This window comes from Triticum urartu, chromosome 6, assembly GCF_003073215.2.
Source record: "Triticum urartu cultivar G1812 chromosome 6, Tu2.1, whole genome shotgun sequence".
Classification (NCBI taxonomy): Eukaryota; Viridiplantae; Streptophyta; class Magnoliopsida; order Poales; family Poaceae; genus Triticum; species Triticum urartu.
Window position 1 is genome coordinate 2940566 of NC_053027.1, and position 20655 is coordinate 2961220.

The 20655-nt window shown below is 47.2% G+C and overlaps 1 protein-coding gene across 1 annotated transcript; it reads left to right on the plus strand.

Annotated features, from left to right (window-relative positions):
* The first annotated feature begins 17320 nt into the window (after window positions 1-17320).
* On the plus strand, window positions 17321-18661 carry LOC125516088 (vegetative cell wall protein gp1-like). Its single transcript, XM_048681573.1, has 2 exons — window positions 17321-18013; window positions 18086-18661. The coding sequence occupies exons 1-2, from the start codon at window positions 17353-17355 to the stop codon at window positions 18379-18381; spliced, it is 957 nt and encodes a 318-aa protein (XP_048537530.1). The 5' UTR covers window positions 17321-17352; the 3' UTR covers window positions 18382-18661.
* The last annotated feature ends 1994 nt before the right edge of the window (window positions 18662-20655 follow it).

Here is a 20655-nt window from a genome sequence, read left to right on the forward strand (position 1 = left end):
AGTTCGACTGCATCTGGATCAAGTACGGTTGCGTCCGATCTGGCTGCGATGATGGAGGAACTTGGACTGAAAGAAGATGATCTGATTGATGTTGTGGTGGAAGACACCGAGCTGCCGAAGGAAGAAACACGCTGGATGGCGTTGGCTAGGGTTCACACGGAGAAAACATACAGCCAATATTGGTTTTATAGGAATATGAGAGTGGCCTGGGACCTAGCTCAAGAGGTAAAGATCAGACCACTAGAAGATAATCTGTACTCAATGCAATTCTCGTGCCTGGGTGACTGGGAGAGGGTTATGGGAGATGGCCCCTGGAATTTCAAGGGGAAAGCAGTAGTTCTGGCAGAGTATGATGGCTTCACAAAGCCGTCGTCTATAGAGCTCAACAAATTGGAAATTTGGATCCAGATTCACGACCTGCCCGATGGCTTCTTTTCTAAGGTCAAAGCTCTGTCTGCTACTGTGGGAGAATTCATATATGCAGAGCCTAGATCCCCGGATTTTGAAGGTAACTTTGCTAGAGTTCGAGTCAGGATCGATGTCACTAAACCTTTGAAGAACGTTGTTTCACTGGTAATAAGGAAAAAGGATTCGGTGGAACGAGTCATCTTTAGAGTCAAATATGAAAGACTGCCGGACTGGTGTGCAGTTTGTGGACATCTAGGTCACCAACACAAAGAGTGCGGGGACGGGGTTCATGCCCCAAAGACTCTGGTCTTCAAAGATATCAAGGCGACATGGTTTAAAGGCCCCGGTAGTGGACCGGGCGAGAGCAGCAATGCAGGGAGAGGTCGCGGCAGAGGCCGTGGGGGAAGAGGAAGAGGACGATCGCCCAATAGTGCAGACTCGTTTAATGATCAACATCACCAGGAACTTGATCAGCGAGACGGAGATGTAGCAATGACTGAGGTTGATCGCAACAGGAAGAGAGGGGCACATGATCCAAAAACCACGTTCCCAACCTATTCGGTACAACAGACGAAGCAACTGTTTCTGCTATCACCTGCGGTGCCCCTTAGCCCTCCTCCCAAGCAGGATCTGAAAAGATCGAAGTCAACCTCGTCTAATGAGTCAGCTCTGGAGAAGAGCACAGTTTCTACCAAAAACCCTGATGCGCATGTGGCGGGCTCCGAAGCGGGGCCGCGCCTAGCGCAATGAGTCTTCTTTGCTGGAACTGTCGCGGGATTGGCAAAGCCGCGACAGTTAGAGAGCTTCGCGATCTAGCGAGGCAGTTTGCCCCCTCTATTGTTTGTATTCTTGAAACTCAAATAGAGGGAAAGAGGGTTGAGAGTATGGCTGATAGCATAGGCTACAATAAAAGCTTTGCAGTTAGTAGTTCCGGTAGAAGTGGTGGACTTGGAATTTTTTGGAACGATGAAATAAAAGTGGAAGTTATCGGTTACTCGAAGTATCACATTGATATTCTTGTTGATGACTTAGTTGATTTGCAGGTAAGAATTACCTTTGTCTATGGCGAAGCCCAGGTACCAGAGAGATACAAAACATGGGACACCCTGCGCGGTATTGCTGAGACGCAGAACAGACCGTGGGCAGTCATGGGAGATTTTAATGAGGTTCTTCACAGCCATGAACATGATGGTGTGGGACAACGAAGCCAAGCCCAAATAGAAGCATTCAGGGAAGCAGTTGATACATGTGGGTTATCAGATATTGGATACTCTGGCACCAGTTGGACATTTGAAAAAAGGGTCACAGGAGGCACCTACACCCGGGTTAGGCTGGACAGGTGCCTGGTAAATACAGAATGGGCTCTCGCCCTCGCATCATCACAGCTATCGCACAAAAGCGCTGCTAGTTCAGATCACGTTCCTATTCTTATTCAGCTACGTGAGTTGCATGCATGCAGAATGGGCCACAAGGCTTTTAAATATGAGACGATGTGGGAAAGGGACGAAACACTGTTTGACACTGTGCGTGATAGCTGGAGTCTGCAGGATGGAGAATCGGTTGAGGGCATACATGCAAAACTAGGGAACCTGGCGGGAGATTTGTCGGCGTGGGACCGCAACCACTTCGGATCGGTGCGTATGGAGATTCGCCAACTCCAACGCCAGCTTGAGGTCATGCGTTCAGCGCCAGGACAGACGGGCCCGACAAACACTGAAACCAAGATAGCTGACAGACTGGTCGAACTGTTTCATAGAGAGGAATTGATGTGGCGCCAACGCGCTCGACTGGATTGGCTGGTCCATGGTGACAAAAACACCTATTGTTTCCACCTGCGAGCGAGCAGACGCCGCCAGAAGAACCAGATAAAATCGTTGCAGCGAGCGGATGGACAGCTGACTGAGGACAGGGAGGAGATGGAGGAGCTTACCACCGAATTTTACAAAAACTTATACACAACTGAGGGAGTACAGGGCATGGATAGGGTACTGGAGTCAGTACCTACTAAAGTAACGCAGGCAATGAACAATCGTCTGAATGCTCCTTACACACACGATGAAGTGAAAAGTGCGCTGTTCCAAATGTTTCCAATCAAAGCCCCTGGCCCGGATGGATTCCCCGCTCACTTCTTTCAGCGCCACTGGGATGTATGCGGTGCAGATGTAACGAAAGTGGTACTCAAAATTGTGGACGGGACAGAGTCAGCAGCATGCATTAACAATACGGTGCTGGTTCTCATCCCCAAGGTTAAAAACCCCACACTCCTTGCCCAGTTTCGGCCCATAAGTTTATGTAACGTGCTCTATAAAATAGCGTCCAAGGTAATCTCCAACAGACTCAAACAGATACTGCCAGATATAATTTCTGCTGAACAGTCAGCCTTTGTTCCGGGGAGATTGATCACAGACAACATAATAACGGCATATGAGTGCTTGCATTTCATGAAGAGGAACAAGGCAAAGAAAAATCACTCATGTGCTCTGAAATTGGATATGATGAAGGCGTATGATCGAGTTGAATGGGCTTATCTCCAAGCCGTCATGATTAAATTGGGTTTTAACAGAAGGTGGGTGGGTATTGTAATGGGCATGGTTACCTCAGTAAAATTCTCAGTCATGTTCAATGGAAAGAAACTTGAGAAGTTCAACCCATCACGTGGAATCCGACAAGGTGACCCAATATCACCGTACTTGTTCTTGTTAGCAGCAGAGGGCATGTCGTGCCTTTTCAAATCACAAAGTGAGTCATCAAACTTGGGTGGGATTCAGGTGGCGCCGCAGGCACCACTAGTTAACCATCTTCTATTCGCTGATGACAGCCTGCTGTTCTTCAAGGCCAACAGTGCGGGTGCTACAGAGGTTAACCAGTTGTTGAAAATTTATAGCCAAGCTTCAGGTCAAAGAATCAACTACAACAAATCCTCAATTTTCTTTAGCAAAGGCGTTTCTGAGAAACTCGCAATGCTATAAAAGGTATGCTCAATGTCCCCATGAAACCTTGAATGAGAAGTATCTGGGCATGCCATCTGATATAGGGAGTTCAAAAACGGTGCCTTCAAATATTTGAAGGACAGATTATGGAGCAAAATTCAGGGATGGATAGAGAGAACTTTGTCGGCGGCAGGAAAGAGGTACTAGTCAAATCTGTTGCCCAGCCAGTGCCGGTATTTTCCATGTCTTGTTTCAAACTACCTAGGGGGTTATGTGAGCACCTCAATATGCTAATAAGGAAATTTTGGTGGGGGAGCTCAAACGGCCAACGCAAACCTCACTGGGTCTCTTGGGAAGCAATGACACAACCAAAAAGCATGGGAGGCCTTGGATTCAAAGATTTTGAGCTTTTCAATCTTGCCATGTTAGCCAGGCAGGCATGGAGAATGTTACAAGATCCCGAGTCTCTGAGTGCACGGATTCTGAAGAGCGTATATTTTCCACATACATCTATACTTGAGGCAACACTTGGGAACCATCCAAGTCAGATATGGAGAGCCATAGTGGAAGGCCGGGATATTCTTAAATTGGGACTGATCAAGCGGATAGGAGATGGGGCGAGCACTAGCATTTGGACCGAAAACTGGCTTCCCCGGTCAGAGATGATGAGACCGTATGGTTGTTGCGTAAGTAATCCTCCCAACACAGTATCTGAACTGATCGATGCAACTAATGCTTCATGGAAGAGATCTGTGGTGGAAGCAACTTTCTTGCCTTTTGATGCTAAAATCATCATGGGTATCCCGTTGTGTATGGCTCCTATGCAGGACTTTTGGAGCTGGATGCACGAGAGAACCGGACAATTCACAGTCAGGTCAGCCTATATTATGTTGGTATCTATGAAGCAACGGCGAGAGGCATGGCTAGAGGGCTCCGGCGCATCTTTAGCATCGAAAGGCAAGAAAGTTGCTGGATGCACGAGAGAACCGGACAATTCACAGTCAGGTCAGCCTATAATATGTTGGTATCTATGAAGCAACGGCGAGAGGCGTGTCTAGAGGGCTCCGGCGCATCATCCAGCAACCATGTCGATGAAGCCTCTTGGAAGTCCCTCTGGAAAACTGCGGTACCAGCAAAAGTACGCATGTTTCTATGGCGTTTATCAAAACAGTCACTACCGACGGAGGATGTGAGGGCCCATTGTAATATGTCAACGACTAGCTCGTGCGGCCTCTGCGGTTCTCCTGATTCATGGCGTCATTCCCTCCTGGAGTGCACAGTCTCCAGATGTATATGGGCGTTGGTAGATGAGGACTTGGGCTGCAGTCTGGTCGCATCAACGGAGACGAGGGCGAAGAGCTGGCTCTTTGGATTAATGGATATGCTAACACATGAGAAGTTCACTCTGCTGGCGGTCACCTTATGGGCGATCTGGACCTCGAGGAGAAAAGCTATCCATGAATCAATATTCCAATCACCCAGGGCGACGAAGGAGTTTATAACTCGCTTCATGGCTGATTTGGCTACTGCCTCACTCCCTGCAAAGATCAACGTACGTTCTGCAGCTACTGGCCACGCTTCTACACAGAGGCCGAAGGCTCCACCTGCTGGCTATGCTAAGGTTCATGTTGACGCGGCAGTAAGATTTCAGAGGGGTGGCACGGCCGCGGCCATATGCAGAGACAGCCAGGGTGTCTATATGGGGAGCTCATCACTTGTCATTGTCGGAGTTTGCGACCCCGCGACACGGGAGGCCATAGCATGTCGGGAGGCTATTTCCCTAGCACAAGATCTTAATGTGCAACGTTTTGTGGTGGCTTCGGACTGCAAACAAGTCATTGGCGACATTGCTATGGGTATTCATGGCACTTATGGAGCTATAATCAGAGAGATAAAGATGAGATCATCACCACTTTTATGTAATTTCACCTTTGAGAGTCGAGCTCAGAATGTTGAAGCTCACGAGATAGCTAGGTTTTCTTTATCGCTACCACCAGGGCGTCATGTGTGGCTTGGCCAGCCCCATGACCATCGTTGTGTCCCACGCACTATGGATTTTGATTAATAAAGTTGGCTCTTTCCCTCAAAAAAAAAAAGGTACCGATAACACTGTAAACGGCGCTATAAGCGTTGAATAAGAAATTTCATCGCAGCCGCACCAAACCACAGCCCCAACCAGCGCTTCTGATCCTCTTCGTGCACCGGTGGCCTCAGCCTGCTTACTCATTGTCGGTGCCTACCAAACTCCGTGCTATCACCTTTGTTACTCCATTAGTGGCTGATTTATTTTCTTTACCATTTTGTACTACTCCATTAGATGCACTCTTTTTTAAGCATTTATTTGACATGACGGTTTGTGATTACAACAGCAGCAAGCAGAAACTGAACAAACAGAGGTTCGAATCAAACGACTCATTACATCACAAAAAATACAATCATATTGTTACAATAATTAAAATATGGTATATTAATTGGATATATAGAAACCAGGACATCTCATCGGTCTTGAGCTTCCTTCACCTTGGTGCTACTGTTCAATTTGCTCTTCTTTAGCATTGGTGCTACTGTTACCGTTCTGACGGAGCTTGCTTTTCAATTTTTTTTTCTTTTCTTTCTTGTCGAGATCAATGCTGGAGCCTGTTTTCGTTTCCTTGTTCTTTTCTCTTTTGTCCAAAATGTCGGAGCCTGTTTTCTTTTTCTTTTCCTTTTTGTCGAGAATGGTTGAACCTGTTTCCTGTTTCTCTTCCTTTTTATCGAGAATGCTGGATCCAATTTCCTTTTCCCTTTTCTTTTCTTCTGTGTCGAGGATGCTTGTGCCTGATTCCTTTTTCTTTTGCTTCTCTATTTTGTCGAGAATATTGGAGCCTTTCTCCTTTTCCTTTTTCTTTTCTTTTGTGTCAAGAATGCCTGAGCCTGTTTCGTTTTCCTTCTTCATTTCTTTTGTGTCAAGAATGCTGGAGCCTGTTTCTTTTTTCCTTTTCTTATCTTTTTTGACGAGAATGTTGGAGCCTGTTTCATTTGTCTTTTTCGTTTCCTTCATGTTGAAAATGCTGGAGCTTGCTTCACTGCTCGGTTTTGCCTCAACTCTGTACCAATGCCGATAAGCTGGTTTGGACTGCGAGCGTTCAGATCCTTCTGGATGTGCTCGGGTGCATCATTTTCATTTGTCAGTCCCAGCCAAACAAGGTTTGGCCGCACAGTGCGAACAGTTGAAAGGTGATCTTCACCGTGTCTATTCCAGATTGTACAGAGTTATATATATATATATACGCCTAGGTACAGCAGCTACAAGCAACGGAGAAGGGGATCGTGTGTAACAGACGCAGGTGTCCCATGCTACTTGCGCGAGCCGATCGGTCCAGCCGAGGGACCCGGTAATGTACATGCAGGAGGCGTTTTACAATTCCAGCAGCCCCCCACAGCCGCAACGGGGTCTTCGACGACATTGAGGCTGGACCGGAACTATGTGAAGACGCCGGTTGGTATCCCCTTGATGAAAACGTCGGCAAACTGGGAGGTTGCCGGAACATGCAGAACATGAACATCTCCGAAGGCAACGCGGTCGCGCACGAAATGAAGATCAATCTCCACGTCCTTGGTGCGTTGGTGTTGTACCGGGTTGGTGAAGAGGTACGTCACTGTTGGGTAACGTAGTAATTTCAAAAAAATTCCTACGCACACGCAAGAACATGGTGATGCATAGCAACGAGAGGGGAGAGTGTTGTCTACGTACCCTCGTAGACCGGCAACGGAAGCGTTGACACAACGTAGAGGAAGTAGTCGTACGTCTTCCCGATCCGACCGATCCAAGTACCGAACATACGGCACCTCCGAGTTCTACACACGTTCAACTCGGTGACGTCCCTCGAGCTCCGATCCAGCCGAGTGTTGAGGGAGAGTTTCGTCAGCACGAAGGCGTGATGACGGTGATGATGTTCTACTGACGCAGGGCTTCGCCTAAGCACCGCTACGATATGACCGAGGTGGAATATGGTGGAAGGGGGCACCGCACACGGCTAAGGAACGATCACGAAGATCAACTTGTGTGTCTAGAGGTGCCCCCTGCCCCTGTATATAAAGGAGCAAGGGGGGAGGCCGGCCGGCCCTCTATGGGCGCGCCAGGAGGAGGAGTCCTCCTCCTAGTAGGAGTAGGACTCCCCTTTCCTACTCCTACTAGGAGGAGGAAAGGAAGGAGGAGAAGGAGAAGGAAGGAGAAGGAGGAAAAAGAGGAAAGGGGGGCCGGCCCCCTAGTCCAATTCGGTTTGGGCTAGGAGGGCCGCGCGCCCTGCCTCCTCTCTTCCACCACTTGGCCCATGAGGCCCATTACTTCTTCCTCGTATTCCCGTAACTCCCCGGTACTCCCGAAAATACCCGAATCACTCGGAACCTTTCCGATGTCCGAATATAGTCGTCCAATATATCGATCTTTACGTCTCGACCATTTTGAGACTCCTCGTCATGTCCCCGATCTCATCCGGGACTCCGAACTACCTTCGGTAAATCAAATCACATAAACTCATAATACAATCGTCACCGAAACTTTAAGCGTGCGGACCCTACGGGTTCGAGAACTATGTAGACATGACCGAGACATGTCTCTGGTCAATAACCAATAGAGGAACCTGGATGCTCATATTGGCTCCCACATATTCTACGAAGATCTTTATCAGTCAGACCACATAACAACATACGTTGTTCCCTTTGTCATCAGTATGTTACTTGTCCGAGATTCGATCGTCGGTATCTCAATACCTAGTTCAATCTCGTTACCGGCAAGTCTCTTTACTCGTTCCGTAATACATCATCCCGCGACTAACTCATTAGTTGCAATGCTTGCAAGGCTTAAGTGATGTGCATCACCGAGAGGGCCTAGAGATACCTCTCCGACAATCGGAGTGACAAATCCTAATCTCGAAATACGCCAACCCAACAAGTACCTTCGGAGACACCTGTAGAGCACCTTTATAATCACCCAGTTACGTTGTGACGTTTGGTAGCACACAAAGTGTTCCTCTGGTAAACGGGAGTTGCATAATCTCATAGTCATAGGAACATGTATAAGTCATGAAGAAAGCAATAGCAACAAACTAAACGATCAAGTGCTATGCTAACGGAATGGGTCAAGTCAATCACATCATTCTCCTAATGATGTGATCCCATTAATCAAATGACAACTCATGTCTATGGTTAGGAAACATAATCATCTTTGATCAACGAGCTAGTCAAGTAGAGGCATACTAGTGACACTCTGTTTGTCTATGTATTCACACATGTATTAGTTTCCAGTTAATACAATTCTAGAATGAATAATAAACATTTATCATGATATAAGGAAATAAATAATAACTTTATTATTGCCTCTAGGGCATATTTCCTTCAGTCACCGATATGTTGTCTCAGTAGACAGTGGTAGCACTATGGAGGCCATCCGATATCCTGAAGAAGCTTCATAGCCAACACGACTCCGTGACCGCGTTGGCGGCAGCTCGGTACTCTGCCTCCGCACTCGATCGCGACAAGGTGGTTTGTCGCTTCGAGGACCAGGAGACGAGGTTGTCACCGATGTACATGCAGTAGCCAGACATCGAGCGTCATGTACGGTGTCGGGACAACCGGCCCAGTCGGCGTCTGTGTAAGACATGAGCTGGGATGAAGCGGACAGACGAAGATGAAGGCCAAGGTGGGTGGTACCGCGCAGATAACGCATGATACGTTTGAGGAGGGCGGCGTGTAGCGTGCGTGGCAAGTGCATGACGAGGCACACCTGCTGGACGGTGTAGGCGATGTCCGGGCGCATGAGCGTGAGGTACTGCAGGGCACCGGCGAGACTACGGAAGAGGGATGGGTCAGGAGCAGGGTCGTTGGCTGAGGTGGCGAGCTTTGCTTTGGTGTAGACGGGGGTAGTGATGGGTTTGCAGTTGAGCATGGAGGCGCGATCAAGGATCTCGGTTTGCAGTTGAGCATGGAGGCGCGATCAAGGATCTCGGTTTGCAGTTGAGCATGGAGGCGCGATCAAGGATCTCGAGCGCATACTGTTGCTCGGAAAGAAACAAACCAGTGGGGCTGCGCTGAACATTGACGCCAAGGAAGTGGTGGAGCGAGCCGAGGTTCGCCATGGAGAACTCAGAGGTGAGAGTGGCGGTAACGGTGGTGAGTAACCCGGAGGAGCTAGCGGTGAGAATGATATCGTCAACATATAGCAAGAGGTATGCCACTGAGGTGCCACGGCGGAGAATAAATAGGGATGTGTCGGATCTTGACACCGTGAAGCCGAGCGAGAGAAGGAATGTGGTGAACCGTTGGAACCACGCACGAGGAGCCTGCTTAAGTCATACAAGGACTTTTGGAGTTTGCACATGGTCGAGGGGTGTGCGGTGTCGACGAAGCTAGCCGGCGGCTGACTGTAGACGAGCTCATCAAGAGTGCCGTGGAGGAAGGGGTTCTTCATGTCCAGCTGGTTAATGGCCCAACGGTTACTGATGGCGACACTGAGGATGACGCGGATGGTGGCCGGTTTCACCACACGGGGCTGAAGGTCTCCCCGTAGTCAATGCCGGGCTGCTTTGTGAAGCCACGAAGTACCCAACACGCCTTGTACCGAGCGAGGGAGCCGTCGGGATGAAGCTTGTGGTGGAATATCCACTTCCCATACACCAAGTTGACACCTGGAGAGCAAGCAACCAAAGACCACGTTTTGCTTTGCAACAAAGCATTAAATTCTTCAAGCATAACATTGTACCAGTTGGGGTCTTTGAGAGCTTCTTTGTAGTTTGCGGGAATAGGAGAGATGGGGGCGGGAGAGGTAGCGACGGTCAGAAGCTTCTTTGGCTGCAGAAAACTGGACTTTGCGCACGTGCGCCTGGCATGCAAGTTTTTGGCAGGTAAAATCGGCACGACTCAGGGTGGGATCGTACTACATGCGTGGGCGGCGTAGAGTGAGGGGTGCGAGGGGAGGCAGGGCCACTGTGGTGCAGAGGCGTAATAAGTGGCGGGCTACTGCATCTAGGCGTGGAGATCGAGGAAGGCATGCGGGCCCCGGGGCTATCGCATGCAGCAGGTGGGGCGTGCCCGGCAGGTGCACCTGGAGTCGACACGAGGGGAGGCGCGCCGCATGCAGGTGATGGGTGAATCACTGCATGGGTTTGGGAGGTGGGGTCGGGCTGCATGCTTGGGGATGGGAGGTGGTGCGTGACTGGTGGAGTGGGTGATCCGAGGGGGATGGAGGTGGGTGCTTGATTTTCTGCGGCCGGAGCAGACCCCGCTCGTGCAGGCGTGTGGCCGCTCGGGGCATCAATGAATGGGAAGGTGTTTTCGTCAATAAATGACATGTCTAGAGGTAATGAGTCATCGATTGGAGAGGTCCAGGCACCTGTAGCCTTTATGCTCAAGTGGCATACCGAGGAGAATGCAGCGAACGGAGCGGGGAGCTAATTTGTGGGGCATAGTGCATAGAGGTTTTGGTAGCAGAGGCAGCCGAACGTGCGTAGGGAGGTGTAATCTGGAGAGGTACCAAAGAGGGCGTAGAAGGGTGGGATGTGGTCGATTGCTCGGGATGGGCGAAATTCAGTAAGTATGTGGCGGTGTTGAGGGCGTGGACCCAAAACGAAGGTGGCATGTGAGCTTGGAGGAGTGTGTGCATAATGTCGTTCATGGAGCGAATGTCGTGCTCGGCCTTCTCGTTTTGAGGGGAGGTGTGCGGGCAGGAGTGACAAAGGGTGATGCCTCGTAGAGGAAAGTGCATAGGTGAACGTTGAGGAAGTCGCCCCCATTATCACATTGGACACACTGTATGTAAACACGGAATTGTGTGAGCACGTACTGGTAAAAGCGTTCAAGGGTGGCAGCGGCATCGGGATTATGGTGTAGCAGGAAGCTCCAAGAGAAGTGAGTGAAGTTGTCCATGACAAACAAATAATATTTGAAGCCGGAAAAACTCGCAATTGGTGAGGTCCATATATCATAGTGCACTAGTTGAAAAGGAAAAGTAGTAAATGACAGAGAATATGGAAAAAGGAAGGCGAGCATGGTGGCCTAATTGACATGCATGACAAGTACCATGGGGTGGACTGCCTTATTACAATTTGGTTAAAAACTGCTCGCCAAACGGGAAAGGGAGGCAGCACTGGGGTGCCCTAATCACCGATGCCACAAGTTTCCAACGTCCATAGAGAGCGCCGCCTGGTGGTTGGTGGTGCCGCCGGAGAAGGAGTAAAGCGGGCCGTAGCTACTGCGGCTCATAAGGAGTCCGAGTGGCTAGATCCTTCACAACAAAGTCAAGGAGGTAAAACTCAATTGTTACTGAATTGCCAATGCAAAAACAACGAACAAGAGATAAGATTTGTAACGACACAAGGGGAGTATAGGATGTTGTGAAGATAGAATAGCAATTCATAGGATTTGTAACGACGAACAGAGATAAGATTTGTAACGACACGAGAGGCACGATTGTGCCCTTTTCAGAAAGGAAAAAACGTGCTCCCGGTTTGTTTTTTGTTCGGTATTTTTCGTAAAGTAAAACGTTCATCAAAACCTATCAAATCGGATCTAATTTTCAAGATCTCGGTGCGAGGAATACAACGGAGAAAACGATTCAAGATTTGAATGCATGTTTTAACCGATAAAACGTGTTGAATAAACGAATCGACAAAAAAAGGAAAACTCACTAGTTGTGACATGGTAGGAGTGACCTTTGCAAAGAGTACTCCTTAATTAGCGATTTGGGTTTTCCGGCGACGCATCCTACCTAGCTTGATGCAAATGGCCCAACTTTGATTGGCTAGCTCGGGCAACAGGGTCTTTGATAGATTTAGATAGATGGTCCAAAAACTAACAACTACGGCATTTTTTTAAACATAACTATGAAATTTTCAGGCACCCTTGAGCCAAATATATAAAGACTACAGGGAACTTGCAACCATCACAAAACACGGGAACTTCATTACAAACAAACAGAGGAACAAAGCAAAGCAAAAGTTCTTCAGAGCGAAGCTGGAGAAATGCCTTGGCAGCAATGCTGCAACCTGAAGACACCCTGATAAATTCATGGAGCGAATGCCGTGCTCGGCCTTCTCGTTTTGAGGGGAGGTGTGCGGGCAGGAGTGACAAAGGGTGATGCCTCGTAGAGGAAAGTGCATAGGTGAACGTTTAGGAAGTCGCCCCCATTATCACATTGGACACACTGTATGTAAACACGGAATTGTGTGAGCACGTACTGGTAAAAGCGTTCAAGGGTGGCAGCGGCATCGGGATTATGGTGTAGCAGGAAGCTCCAAGAGAAGTGAGTGAAGTTGTCCATGACAAACAAATAATATTTGAAGCCGGAAAAACTCGCAATTGGTGAGGTCCATATATCATAGTGCACTAGTTGAAAAGGAAAAGTAGTAAATGACAGAGAATCTGGAAAAAGGAAGGCGAGCATGGTGGCCTAATTGACATGCATGACAAGTACCATGGGGTGGACTGCCTTATTACAATTTGGTTAAAAACTGCTCGCCAAACGGGAAAGGGAGGCAGCACTGGGGTGCCCTAATCACCGATGCCACAAGTTTCCAACGTCCATAAAGAGCGCCGCCTGGTGGTTGGTGGTGCCGCCGGAGAAGGAGTAAAGCTGGCCGTAGCTACTGCGGCTCATAAGGAGTCCGAGTGGCTAGATCCTTCACAACAAAGTCAAGGGGGTAAAACTCAATTGTTACTGAATTGCCAATGCAAAAACGACGAACAAGAGATAAGATTTGTAACGACACAAGGGGAGTATAGGATGTTGTGAAGATAGAATAGCAATTCATAGGATTTGTAACGACGAACAGAGATAAGATTTGTAACGACACGAGAGGCACGATTGTGCCCTTTTCAAAAAGGAAAAAACGTGCTCCCGGTTTGTTTTTTGTTCGGTATTTTTCGTAAAGTAAAACGTTCATCAAAACCTATCAAATCGGATCTAATTTTCAAGATCTCGGTGCAAGGAATACAACGGAGAAAACGATTCGGGATTTGAATGCATGTTTTAACCGATAAAACGTGTTGAATAGATGAATCGACTAAAAAAGGAAAACTCACTAGTAGCGACATGATAGGAGTGACCTTTGCAAAGAGTGCTCCTTAATTAGCGATTTGGGTTTTCCGGCGACGCATCCTACCTAGATTGATGCAAATGGCCCAACTTTGATTGGCTAGCTCGGGCAACAGGGTCTTTGATAGATTTAGATAGATGGTCCAAAAACTAACTACGACATTTTTTAAACATAACTATGAAATTTTCAGGCACCCTTGAGCCAAATATGTAAAAACTACAGGGAACTTGCAACCATCACAAAACACGGGAACTTCATTACAAACAAACAGAGGAACAAAGCAAAGCAAAAGATCTTCATAGCGAAGCTGGAGAAATGCCTTGGCAGCAGTGCTGCAACCTGAAGACACCCTGATAAATTCATGGAGCGAATGCCGTGCTCGGCCTTCTCGTTTTGAGGGGAGGTGTGCGGGCAGGAGTGACAAAGGGTGATGCCTCGTAGAGGAAAGTGCATAGGTGAACGTTTAGGAAGTCGCCCCCATTATCACATTGGACACACTGTATGTAAACACGGAATTGTGTGAGCACGTACTGGTAAAAGCGTTCAAGGGTGGCAGCGGCATCGGGCTTATGGTGTAGCAGGAAGCTCCAAGAGAAGTGAGTGAAGTTGTCCATGACAAACAAATAATATTTGAAGCCGGAAAAACTCGCAATTGGTGAGGTCCATATATCATAGTGCACTAGTTGAAAAGGAAAAGTAGTAAATGACAGAGAATCTGGAAAAAGGAAGGCGAGCATGGTGGCCTAATTGACATGCATGACAAGTACCATGGGATGGACTGCCTTATTACAATTTGGTTAAAAACTGCTCGCCAAACGGGAAAGGGAGGCAGCACTGTGGTGCCCTAATCACCGATGCCACAAGTTTCCAACGTCCATAGAGAGCGCCGCCTGGTGGTTGGTGGTGCCGCCGGAGAAGGATTAAAGCTGGCTGTAGCTACTGCGGCTCATAAGAGGAGTCCGAGTGGCTAGATCCTTCACAACAAAGCCAAGGGGGTAAAACTCAATTGTTACCAAATTGTCAATGCAAAAACGATGAATGGAAATAAGATTTGTAACGACATAAGGGGAGTATATATAGGATGTTGTGAAGATAGAATAGCAATTCATAGGATTTTTAACGACGAATAGAGATAAGATTTGTAACGACACGAGAGGCACAATCGTGCCTTTTTCAGAAAGAAAAAAACGTGCTCCCGGTTTGTTTTTTGTCCGGTATTTTTCGTAAAGTAAAACGTTCATCAAAACCTATCAAATCGGATCTAATTTTCAAGATCTCGGTGCAAGGAATACAACGGAGAAAACGATTCGGGATTTGAATGCATGGTTTAACCGATAAAACGTTTTGAATAAACGAATCGACAAAAAAAGGAAAACTCACTAGTTGCGACATGATAGGAGTGACCTTTGCAAAGAGTACTCCTTAATTAGCGATTTGGGTTTTCCGGCGACGCATCCTACCTAGATTGATGCAAATGGCCCAACTTTGATTGGCTAGCTCGGGCAACAGGGTCTTTGATAGATTTAGATAGATGGTCCAAAAACTAACAACTACGGCATTTTTTAAACATAACTATGAAATTTTGAGGCACCCTTGAGCCAAATATGTAAAGACTACAGGGAACTTGCAACCATCACAAAACACGGGAACTTCATTACAAACAAACAGAGGAACAAAGCAAAGCAAAAGATCTTCATAGCGAAGCTGGAGAAATGCCTTGGCAGCAGTGCTGCAACCTGAATATACGCTGATAAATTCTCAGCACACCAGACCTCAAAACTTGTGAAGCTCTAAAATTCTCACTTGCTATTTGTTCTATCAGTCTTGTTCCCCACTTCAGTGCCTCTGAAGAAATATCATAGCGCGTGCTCCAGACAAGGATTAAAGTGGCACTCCACTCACCCAACCCAATCTAGTTGTGAGGTCATATCGTCTTTAACTTGGTACTCTATGCATGTCTTTTCTTTTTCGTCTATACATATGATTCAATCGGTAGGTAACTTGGCACTCTATGGATGTATTTTCTTTTTCATCTATACATACGATTCAATCGGCAGGTAACTTGGTACTCTATGGATGTCTTTTCTTTTTCATCAATACATACGATTCAATCAGTAGGTAACTTGGTACTCTATGGATGTCTTTTCTTTTTCATCTATACAGACGATTCGATCGGTAGGTAACTTGGTACTCTATTGATGTCTTTTCCTTTTCATCTATATGTACGATTCAATCGATAGGTAACTTGGTACTCTATGGATGTCTTTTCTTTTTCATCTATACATACGATTCAATCGGTAGGTAACTTGGGACTCTACGGATGTCTTTTCTTTTTCATCTATGTATACGATTCAATCGGTAGGTTAGGTAAAGTACGTTTTGTATATAGGAGTACTTTTTGTTTTATTCTAGAGCATTGGATGTGCACCAACAAGCAACTGATCGTGATTGGTGTATGAAATGTGAAAGTTACAGCTACAACCGAAATGAGTGCACTGTGCACGGCGTGCACTGATCGTGATTATTAGAAACCGCGTAGTTAAAGGTGCATCACTGTCCGATAGGACAGCCACTAGCTTTGCTGCGAAATAGGCTTCTTTGATCGAAAGTGCCTTTCTGCTCCCGAACTCATTTGAGCTCGGTGAACAGTAAAATCAAAAAAAATTCAAAAAAGTTCAAAAAATTCCAAATTGTTTTTGGGAGAAACATTGACAAAAGTTTTAAGTGCTTGCAAAAATTCATCATGAAATCACATTCCTGTAAAGCGTGGCAAAAAAAACAAATTCAGTGCTCCAAAATGCTTTTGAAAGTAGCTTTTTCAGAGTACTGATTTTGTTTTTTTTTTTGCCACGCCTTCTAGAAATGTGATTTCATGGCGAATTTTTGCAAGCACTTAGAACTTTTGTCAATGTTTCTCCCAAAAAAAATTTGGATTTTTTTTTAAAAAATTTGATTTAGTTTTGATTTTACTGTTCACCCGAGCTCATTTGATTCTTTTCTTTATTTTGGGGGGAATAGGCTTCTTTGATTCAAAGGGGTTTTAAACTTTTAATAGAATTTTGGAGGAATCTAATCCTTAGAAATTTTTTCTGTATGTGTTGTTTGAGTCATAGAATAGGAATTCATACGGGAAACAATAGGACTCATTTAAACTAGATTCCGTAAAAAAAATCCATCCATGCAAACCTCAAGTTTAGAATCCACGATATTCCTGTGTGCAACAATACATCGTACAGGCTTCTTTATTTTTTATCAAGAACTTTATTCTTGCACCTCAAAATTTTCAATAAAAAAGGTATAGTGTGTTCATACAAAATTTCAACAAAATATATTTGAAAAAAAATCATATATAGTCTACACAAAGGGGAAAACGACAAATACATAATTTAAAATAGGCTTATTTCTATTGCATTTGGGCTGGATTTTTTTTATGTAGCCTACAAATCTGTGTATGGCTTAATTAAACTTCTTGGACACGCAAATAACATGTATACGTGTTTACATGATTTTTCTTATTTTCAAAAAAAATTACATGATTTACAAATTCCATGCTCACAGCCATCTGCTACCCTGCTATGAATTCAACAGAATTATTGAAAGTGGTCTGGTTGTTCACAACTTGGGCAACTGTATGCTTCTGCATGTTGCTCTCCTACGATCAACTGAAAAATGTCACATCTATCCAGACGAAAACTACACACACTTTTTCTTTCTGGTGATAACTCAAAACCTTTCTAAATGACTTTTTATTGTGGCTAGCTGCTGGTTAGAGCACTAAGCGGAGGCGTGCAGTCCCGCATCTTCAAAAAGGCAAAGCTAACAAGCCCAATCAGAGTTGGAGTAAACAACGTACATGCTTGTCCAGCCTTGATGGCTGAATTCGCCTATAAATATGAAGATCGAGACGCACGCACTTGCAAGTTCGTACCAACACAAGCTTAGCCATGACGATGAGGAAGCGCCCATCCGCGTCCTCTCTTCTCGTAGCACCGTTGCTGCTTATGCTTCTTCCAGTGTTTGCTCTTGCTGCCGGGAGGCACAACCTGATCACTAGAGACCCTCAGTACGGCCCACGGGCGAACCCAAATTCAGAACCACTACCAGGAAAACAGCCAGATCCAAACCCTCAACCATTGCCGGGACCACAACCAGACCCAAAGCCGCAACCGCTACCCGAGCCTAAACCTCATACAAACCCACAACCACTGCCAGATCCACAACCTGATCCAAACGCTCAACCATTACCAGGACCACACCCTGACCCAAATCCACAACTATTGCCAGGACAAAACCTGCAACAGTTGATGAACCCACAGCCAAACACAAAGCCGCGGCCACTACCAGACCCACTAGCAAAACCAAACCCTCGGCCATTACCAAGACCGCAGCCTGATCGAAATCCACAACCATTACCAGACCCAAACCCGAAACCATTGCCGGACCCACAGCCAAACCCAAACCCTAAGCCACTACCAGGGCCGCAACCTGATCCAAACCCACAACCATTACCAGAACCAAACCCAAAACCATTGCCGGACCCACAACCAAACCCAAACCCTCAGCCATTACCAGGACCACAGCCTGATCCAAACCCAGAACCATTACCAGACCCACAACCAAACCCAAACCCTCAGCCATTACCAGGACCACAGCCTGATCCAAACCCAGAACCATTACCAGACCCAAACCCGATACCATTGCCGAACCCACAGCCAAACCCAAACCCTCAGCCATTACCAGGACCACAGCCTCATCCAAACCCGCAACCATTACCAGACCCAAACCCGAAGCCATTGCCGGACCCACAGCCAAACCCAAACCCTCAGCCATTACCAGGACCGCAACCTGATCCAAACCCACAACCATTACCAGACCCGAATCCACAACCACTGCCTGACCCGAATGCACAACCAAAACCACCACTTGGGACTCAAGCAGAAAAAGGAAATGGTGAAGCAAACGTCCAAGAGTAATTGTTGGCATGAGATGTTCGGGTACATCAACCATGCCAGACATAGTATCATCATTACTTATATTGCCGGTTGGATTAAATAAGTGGTGTGTTGTAACCCACCACCATTAAGTCATCCCATGCTATATAATGTCAAGATCAATCAAGATTAGGGCATGATGCCCATGTAAATCTTGTGATTGTTCTTATTTACTTTTCTGGCTTGTACGGAGGATGATGGCTTGTGTGTGCTGGTTGTACTATGATTGTGTGATGATATATACTAAAAAAATTACTTTGTACCTTTAGTTTTATCATTTTTGACAGGGATTATGTGGAAAGGATTTACCCCAAGCTTTACACTTGTGCCAATAAGAAAGGTGGAAACTTATTTACAGGGTAAATCTTGGCGTGAATTTAAACTTAAGAGTGAATAAAAGCATGGTGCAAATTTGTAACATGAGGGGAAACATTTTGCAGAATGAAAGTTTGAGGTATGAAGTGGCCAGGATTCTAATTTGGGCATACATTTGCCACAAGTTACAAATTAGGTGGTAAATGTTAATTAACTATATATATTACATTTAAATTTTGAATTTATGGAGAATATTTTCACAAACTACTTTGGGCTTATCTCGCCCAAAAAAGAACTACGTTTTCTATAGATAACGCACTATTGGGTCTATTCTCCCTGTGCAAGTCTTGCTACAAGTACTCCGTCCATTCCAAAAAAATATTTGAATTTTTTCATTGTCAAACTATACAAACTTTTACCAAGTTTGTGGAAAATTTTATCAACTTCTTGAAGCACCCCCTCATCCTCTCTTCTCGTAGCAGTGCTGCTTTTTGCGAAAAGGATTCAGATCTACTATAAAGGTTCACCAGAAGTGTAGAGCATCCCCAACATAATAAAAATCACGTGGGAGTCCAGAAATCTCTGGACCATCGAACAGTCACTACCGGGACCAGGACGAGCCACTGTCACCGCTCACCTACCGGAGTCGGCCTGGCCTCGATGACACCCGGGAAGTCTTCATGCGCGTGCCCCTAAGGCTCTTGTAACCTTCCTTCATTTCTTCTGAAACTCTAGAATTTGAATCATGTCGATAAGGTTGAGAAAGAGAGAAGCATGGCCGCACACTAGCTAACATGGACCCTAAGTTAACAACCTCCATAACAAACTCATCTAGGTAAGCTCGCGACGCCCTCCCGCTAGGGCGGCTCGGGTGGAAACCCTAGCCCCCGCCACCGGGCACGTCCATCCTCCCCCTCCCCTCCGCCGCCGCTAGAGGAGGTCATCGGGCGAAGCCCCAGGCGGCTGATGGCGGCGGCGGAGGCTCTCTTCCCTCCCGCGCCAGATCAGGTGAGGCGGGTCACCCATGGCGCTGGGGCGCTCTCCCCCTATCTGCGTCGTCGCGGCGCGTCTAGGCAACGACGCAAGGCGGCGGCGTGGTGCTGGGCGGGGGCGGCGGAGCTGCTAGGCTCCGAGGAAGATCTGGTGGCGCCAGTCGTTCGATGAGCTCACGGGTCATGCGAGCTTGGTCGCGGTGGCCGATAGCTCGGCCTGTCGGCGGCGGCTGGATCCCGGGCGGCGGCCCTGAAAGGTGGCGGCAGGTGAAGCTCAGGCTTCCCGCGGCGGCATGGCGTGGTGCTGTCCCTATCCAAGGCGGATCTGCATCGCCGATCCCGTGGTTTTGTCGCAGATTGGTTCAGATCGGAGACGGTGATTAGTGTCGGGGTCATCTCGGCGGCTCTCGCGGTTTGGCGAGGTGGGGTGAGAGCCCTCCTCCCAGGCTCTAGTGGTGGCGCACTCAGGAAGTGGCCGGTGCTCCAGGGCTCCTACGGTGGCACTGTTGTTGTGGTTGGTCGCCGGATCTAGGCGGCTAGATCTGGGGCTTTGAAGGCGGTCGAGACCGTGCATAGGTTGTCGGGTGGATTTCTTGGGACGGATCCGGGTGAAAATTTGGTCTTCGGTCGTTGGCCGCAGCCGGTGATGACGATGCCCTTATCATCGTTTCATTCATGAAGGCATCATCAAGGTGAAGCTCCCAACCTCACCCATTACCTCCGGGGGAAACCCTAGATCAGCTGATCGGATGACGGCGGCATTCATGTGTCGTTACTCCATTGGGGGCGGCATTCTTGGAGAGGCACTCGGGCTCGAGGGACCAGCGGATGGCTTCTTCGGTGGAGCGGTGTTTATTTCTACATATTCATGGCGGCGGTTCTCGGCGGCATGGAGCAGTGGAGGCTTGGGTCAGATGTATGGCGATGGACACGCGCAGGAGGTCAATGT

Bases quoted from the DNA above. Each gene is read 5' to 3' on its own strand.
- LOC125516088 (XM_048681573.1), top strand. From the start codon at position 17,353: ATGACGATGAGGAAGCGCCCATCCGCGTCCTCTCTTCTCGTAGCACCG. The intron at 18,014-18,085 runs CAGACCCACAAC...CAGAACCATTAC, and splicing joins TCCAAACCCAGAACCATTAC to CAGACCCAAACCCGATACCA.